Source organism: Myotis lucifugus, unplaced genomic scaffold (genome assembly GCF_000147115.1).
Source record: "Myotis lucifugus unplaced genomic scaffold, Myoluc2.0 scaffold_492, whole genome shotgun sequence".
NCBI lineage: Eukaryota > Metazoa > Chordata > Mammalia > Chiroptera > Vespertilionidae > Myotis > Myotis lucifugus.
The window spans coordinates 501,507-509,065 of NW_005871540.1; the positions used below are offsets into that span (position 1 = coordinate 501,507).

A 7,559-nucleotide genomic window follows, 5' to 3' on the forward strand; every position below is an offset into this window, starting at 1 on the left:
GGGTTCGATTCCTGGTCAAGGCATATATCTCAGATGCGATCCCCAGCCCCTGTCAGGGCAGTCAGGGTGCATGCTGGAGGCAACCAGTCGATGTGTCTTTCTCACATCAATGTTCCTCTCTCTTTCCCCACCTCTTCCCTCCCGTCCACTCTGTCTGGAAGTCAATGGAAAAAATATCCTCAAGTGATGATTTAAAAAAAGAGAGAGAGTCCACTTTAATTAAAAATAACCATTTAGGATTCTTAAAACAGTTTTCCACATCATCTTCACTTAACACTATATAGTTACTGAATAGGTCTCAACAAATTGGATTTAGGATTAGATTATAGAATTTTTTGGAAGAATTTTATGAAATGAGACTTGACAAGTTACAGTAAATAACATTTTAATTTCTAAATGGTCAGGAGTCATTAAATACTGGTAAACACGGCTGTGTGGTTTAGCAATTGAGAATTCATTCAGGCTGCTTCTGAGGGTTTCTGGCTTCATTATGTGCACTCCGGAGTGTGCAGACTCTGGTAAAAATTTTATAACAGATAAATCATTTTTCCAGAACTAGACTCTATTAGCAAGTTCCTATAAGACCCTAAGAACTACACAATGGAATACTACGCTGCGGTAAAAAAGAAGGAATTCTTGCCATTTGCAACAGCATGGGATGGCACTGGAGAGCATTATGCTAAGTGAAATAAGCCAGTCAGAGAAAGATAAATACCACATGATCTCACTCATCTGTGGAATATAGAGAACAACATAGACTGATGAAGAGGGACAGATCCAAAGACAGAGAAACAGAGATCAGACTATCAATTCCCAGAGGGAAAGTAGGGGAGTGTGGGGGTAAGGGGATGAGATCAACCAAAGAACTTGTATGCATGCATATAAGCCAAAACAATGGACATGGACAACAGGGGGATGAGAGTATGAGTGCGGGGGGTGGAGGGAGGTTGGGGGTTAATGGGGGGATGAGGACACATTTGTAATACCTTAACCAATAAAGAAATTTTAAAAAAAAAGCCAGATAGTAAATTTTCAGTTTTGCAGGCCATACAGTCCTTCTGAAGCAATTCAGATCTGTCTTTGTAGTGCTACTGCACCAGAGCCAAGCAGTGTGGCTGCAGCCCAGGAAAACTTGATTCTGGATGCTGAAAGTTAAATTTTGTAAAAATTTTTAGCGGGCACAAAACATTACTCTTTTTATGATTTTTTTCAACTATTAAAATACTATGAAGACCACTCTTAGATGATGGGCCCACAAAAACGAGTGGCTGGCTGATTTTTCCTATAGGCTATAACTTGCTGATCCCTGATTTAGACTGTGAGTTTCAGTTCTAGCAAACATTATCCCAGAAGAAATGACTAAAATCAGTACCTAAAATGAAATTTAGAGATGTCTTTTGGATTTCAATAATCTAGACTGTTTATGATCTAGACTGCTTATATTGCCATGGGCAATAACATGGTTCACAAAACTGTGATTTAAAGGAAACAACAACAAAATAATGAAATAGAAAAGAGAATGGAAATAGGCAGAGAACTTATAGTAAAATTTATAAGAATCTATGTAGAAATCTGGAAGTACATATGCCCAAAATGAAAATTACAGGTTCTCTGCAGTGATTCAAAAGTTATTTTAATGCTTTTCATTATGCTTTGCTGTTTTGCTAGCTTTTTATAACTTTTTACAATGAATATGTATTAGGTTTTGTCAAATAAATGTACATGTGTGTATATAAAACTATATTCTTAGAAAAACAAATTTTCTATCATTGTTAAAGGAAAACACCTGGTCATTGTTTTTCTTAATAACTTGAATTTTCTTTTTTTAATAACTTGATTTTTCAATAACTGTATGCTTACCATCCTATCTAATAGGATATGATATGGTGCCTCACCAGGAAATGTCATAAATCAGATAAGTGAAAAGCACTTGTTCAGCACATGTCTAGTTTCACATTTTGACAGCTCTTTTCTCTTCTGATTTGAGGAAATAATTATTGAAACTCAGGTTCACTTAAGATTTGGCACATGATCTGTCATTTTTTCTGAAAAGCCAGATTGATGAGTCAATGTTAATGAATAGGTTAGTGCAACCACAGATTCTGTAACAATCTGTGGTTTTAGTACAAAATAATTTCTTCTAGGAATTAATATTACACAGAAATTATCCCACAAATGTCTAAAATGACACACAAATAGCATAGTCTTATTCTGTTATTATTTCATGATTTTTCTTGCTGAGTATATTCATTTTAAAGAAGTATCCAAAAATATATATTCTTTTCCTCTCCCCCATTTATCACAGAATCAAAATATGGCCTAAAAAGTTTCAGAAAAGCCTAAAAGACTGATTCTTCAATCACCTCCATGAGGAAGATAACTGAACTTGAATGACAGAGGATTTTAAGTCCTTATGTAGCCAGTTTTCAAAGAACCTCTGTCTTTGTACCTCCAACTCTGTGCATATTTTATATTGGCTGTTGAAACAGCTAGCTTCATTCAACTCTATATCAGCCATCTTTAACCGTGTGACAATTTGTTTAAATATCAACATCTAATTACTAGGAAGATCTTTCTGATAACAGGATTATGCCCCAGTGAGCTTTCTGGGTGGGGATAGGTATAAAGCAACACAGAATTAAATGCTATTTGAATCACTGCAGGTTTTATACAAACTTTTTTGTGTTATATTGAAATGTGTGAAATTCATATTTAACAAAGTTCTATGCTGTGTGTTGTTTTTTTCTTTTCTCAGATTGATAAGATATTTCAAAATTCCAGTTTAAATCATCATTACATCGAGTCTCATGTTGTCAACTTTAGGTAATCATAACTAATCAATTTGTATAATGAAAGGGCAATTTTGTTTTATTTAGTTATTCTTCATTTATTTGCTTTGTTGACAGGATATGAAAATCTTAGATAGCTCAGCTGACATGGCTCAGTGGTTGAGCGTTGACCTATGAACCAGGAAGTCACGGTTTGATTCCCGGTCAGGGTACAGGCCTGGGTTTCAGGCTTGATCCCCAATAGTGGATGAGCAGGAGGCAGCCAATCAATGATTCTCTCCCATCATTGATGTTTCTATCTCTCTCCCTCTCCCTTCCTCTCCGAAATAAATAAAAATATATATTTAAAAAATTTTAGATATACCAAGAGCAAAAACAATTTCATATTACTATGTTTAATTGTTATCCCTCTTCTACAGAGTACCTAGAGGGGATACTTTCTTGACTTGGGTAGAGATTAAATACATTCTTCTGGTTGTTCTTTTAAAGACTTGCATTTCTTCCCAGGCCGAATGGCTCAGTTGGTTGAGCACAGTCCTGTGCACTGAAGGGTCACTGGTTTGATTCCCCATCTGGGCACATACCCAGATTTTGGGTTTCATCCCCCCATTAGGGTGTGTACAGAGGCAACCAATGGATGTTTCTCTCTCACATCAATGTTTTTCTCTTTCTCCCTCTGTACCTTCCTCTCTCTTAAAAAAAATAATTAAAAACATATTTTGCACAGAAAAAAGATTGTGGGTCTGATTCTGGTAGGGCACATACCTAGGTTGTGAGTTCAACCCCGGTTGGGGCACGTGCAGGAGGCAACCTATTGATGTTTCTCTTTACATTGATATTTCTCTCTCACATACACACTCTTCCTCACTCTCTCTATAAAAACCAATGAAAACATATCCGCGCATGAGGATTAAAAAAAAAAAGACTTGCCCTTCAGTTAAAGATTCTCACAATCATTAAATACTTTTACTTAATTTTTTTAAAATATATTTTTATTGATTTCAGAGAAGAAGGGAGAGAGAGAGAGAAAGAGAGAGAAAGAGAGAGAGAGAGAGAGAGAGAAACATCAATGATGAGAGAGAATCATTGATTGGCTGGCTCCTGCACACCCCACATTGGGGATCGATCCTGCAACCTGGGCATATGCCCTGACCGGAAATAGAACATGTGACCTTATTCCGGTCCACGCTCAACTGCTGAGTCACACCTGGTTGAGCTTAATTTTTAAATTTTACTTGAATTTTAAGCATAAACAGATATGAATTTTTAAAAATTAAGAAAAAATATATGTAGACAGAGTTGATGGATTTAACAAGTACTTTTGATTTATTTTTCCAGAAAAAAAATTCCAAAACTCTAGAATTTTACTCTCCCCTCCCTAAATATGAAACACTTTTATGAACAGGGAATAATTTATGTATTAACACCTACATGATAAAAGAAAGGGAAAAATCTATGATAATAAAATATTTATGTTGTATTTTTGAAGATATAACTAATACTTAAATAATAAGGTATAAAATAATAATTATGGCTATGACTTCACTTATTTATTCTGGTGTTTTTGTTTTCCAGGTCAAGTGATGATGGATTGAAAACAGATGTATTGCTTAAATTTCACTTTCTTCCTAACAATGCAGAAACAGTAAAAAGTCAAGCTGCTAACATTTTGCATCAGAAGTTAAAATTAAATGAAAGCTTCTTGAAGATAGATACTTCATTGCCTTATCTTAAAGGTAAGAAATACCATTTTTCTCTCCTTGCTATAGTTCACAATTTTACTATCTTCTCATCTACAGAGAAAGGATCTTTATTTCCCCATAAAATGAAAATGCTTTTCATTTTTAAGTCTCTCATTTACTTGATAATAAGCAAAAACCCAATCAACACCAAAATATTCCTTTGATTAATATGGAAATAATTAAGACAGAATAATTATATAATAATTATATAATAACACAAATATAATAGCAATTCCTCCTTTTTTGAAAGAGAGATATTAGTATAATTGTTTGAATTAAACATGGATATGATTTAAAAAAAAAACAACCTATACTCTGCTACTGTGCCATGAGAAGACTACCTTGTGTTACTTCTTTATAGCCACACCCAAACCCTCTGCCCATCTCTAGCCCCTGGCAACCCTAATCCATTCTCCATCTATCTATACTAATAAAAGGGTAATATGCAAATGAGACCGGATAGACCGGACATCTTTTGGTCGTCCAGTCCTCCTTCCGGACAAAGCCATGGTGGCAGGGGTTGAGGCAGAGGTGGTTAGGGGTGATCAGGCTGGCAGGCAGAGGCAGTTAGAGGCGATCAGGCAGTCAGGCTGGTGAGTGGTTAGGAGCCAGCAGTTCCAGATTGGAGAGGGTGCAGGCCAGGCTGAGGGATTCCCACCCCCCATGCACGAATTTCATACACTGGGCCTCTAGTGTAATTATATTATTTCATGAATGTTACATAAATGGAATCATACACTTTATATACTTTTGAGATTGTTATTATTGGCAAAACCTAATTCTAAGGGACTTACTCTAATAAACTCCCTACCCATAGTAATCTGCAGATGAATTTTATGTTCTCGGTTAGAGTCTGACCTACATTAAAGATTCCTTAATTTGCAGGTTTACTGAAATTTCACACAGCTTTCATTGTAGCAAAATATGGGTCTAGATTGCTCCTTATGCTATCTGGCATAAGGAGAAATTCATGTAATTGTGGGGAACAACTGAGCATGCTTTGTTTTTTATTTTACTTCATGATAAAAATGACTAATATATTTGAGGATTTGTTAGGATATTGGTAGATTTTGATTCCACAGGGAGCATCTATGGACCAACCCTCGATGCCAGCTGTCTAAGATTCTTAATGGCTTTACAGTAACACTACTGTGTGAATGAAGATGGAGGAGAACAGTGTCCAAACATATTAGTATATATGTAAAAGTGGTCTTAGGTTCTCTTCAGTTTCACTTGTATTTTAATAAATTGGCATGGCATTAATCCGCCTTCATGGCAAACAATAGCATCCTCTCTGCCAATGTTTTTATAACAATTAACCAGTATTTTCCTAGAGTCCACATATAGTAGGCATGAAGAGTTTAATTTATATCTAAGCTTCCCCTTTTTGTAGGATTTTATTCTATTGCCTTTAAATTAAGTATTTCCTAACTAATTCAGTTTCTTCCAAATAGAAATATTCATGTCATGCAGGTACAGTGTTTTAAATGATAATTGTTCCATTGCTGAGTAATCATCTTGTATTTTTTCCAGATATAAATAAAATACAAGCAGAGCACATTCTGAACAGCGGTAAGTTCAAAAATATCACTGAGATGTTTTATAGATCAAATAATAAAACTTAAAAACACTTTTAAGAGTTTCTTGCCCTAGCCAGTTTGGCTCAGTGGATAGAGCATTGGCCTGCGGACTAAAGGGTCCCGGGTTTGATTCCAGTGAAAGACACATGCCCCGGTTGTGGGCTCGATCCCAGTAGGGGGCATGCAGGAGGCAGCCTATCAAATGATTCTTATAATTGATGTTTCAATCTCTCTCAACCTTTCCCTTCCTCTGAAATCAATTAAAAAGAGAGAGAGAAGAGTTTCTCTACTCCCATGTTTACTATTTCCAAAAGTATATGATATCTCTAAATGGATACATGATTTAACTCTCCTCAAGGGAAAATAATTATTAGTAATAATTGGGAATTCATGTCACATGGGCTCTTTGGAAATAACTTGCTCTTCTTTATAGAAGGATTCACTGATGACTTCTTTTAAAGAGTTCCCTTTCATTTTATCTTATTTATTTTTATTTGGTTCACTTTGTTAAAGTAGAAAATTTGTTTAGAAGTAAATGACACCCACTAACTTTAATATGTAAACTTAGATATTTATATTAAGTTATGTAATGGTTTTACTATTAGACAAGTATTTAAATAAAATAGTACAAATAGTATTTTTTCTGCAATAATTAGTGTACATTTCACAATCAAAACCATCAAATATCATGGGGGTAAATGCTGCACCTAAGAACATGATCCCAAAATATAAGAAAAAAATTAAGTGAAATTGCTTTAAATACACCAGGGAGGGTATTAAATATTTTATGTTTTAAGTTAACCATTTTAGTATACATTATTATTCTATCATGTAATTTTGATTAAATTTTAAGGCCAGGCAAACCTATGAATGTTCCCATATTTTACTATGTGCCAAATATACGTATACACATTGATCACTCTAGAAATAATCATCTTATTCTCTTATGACAGGTTGTGGTTTAGGGAGAGAGTCTCCATCCATGGAAAAAATTGCTAATGGTTATATTGCAAAGAAAGCTGATTGGCCATGGCAAGCCAGCCTGCAAATGGATGGCACCCACTATTGTGGGGCCTCTTTGATCAGTGAGGAGTGGCTCCTGACTGCAGCACATTGCTTTGACACGTAAGTCCTCAGTCTGTACCAACAGAGTCACCAATTTCACTTCTTTTTCTCACCTTCACTTGCTATAATTCATATCCCTTTTTCATCAATCATCTTAGGCCTCCCAATAGTATTCGTGATTTTTCTGGTAGGCTTAGAAAAAGTGACAATTACTGAACAGTACAAAAAATTAGAGTATCTTCAGCTTTAACTGAATATATATTCCCCAGCAATCTCAATTTTAACTAAGAACAAGCCAACACTGTCAAATTTAAACACACTCGCCGGTTTTTCTGAGATACATTGTGGATTTTTTTAAAACTCTGCTAATAATATCTCAACCC

General features: G+C 35.2%; 1 protein-coding gene across 1 annotated transcript in view; it reads left to right on the plus strand.

The window, feature by feature from the left end:
• LOC111822990 (transmembrane protease serine 11G-like) overlaps window positions 1–7,559 on the plus strand; it is a 31,166-nt gene that overhangs the window by 14,856 nt on the left and 8,751 nt on the right. Inside the window, exons 4-7 of the mRNA XM_023744852.1 lie at window positions 2,756–2,823; window positions 4,365–4,525; window positions 6,065–6,103; window positions 7,065–7,236. Coding sequence (XP_023600620.1) covers window positions 2,756–2,823; window positions 4,365–4,525; window positions 6,065–6,103; window positions 7,065–7,236 — 440 coding nt within the window. The remainder of the gene's footprint in view (window positions 1–2,755; window positions 2,824–4,364; window positions 4,526–6,064; window positions 6,104–7,064; window positions 7,237–7,559) is intronic.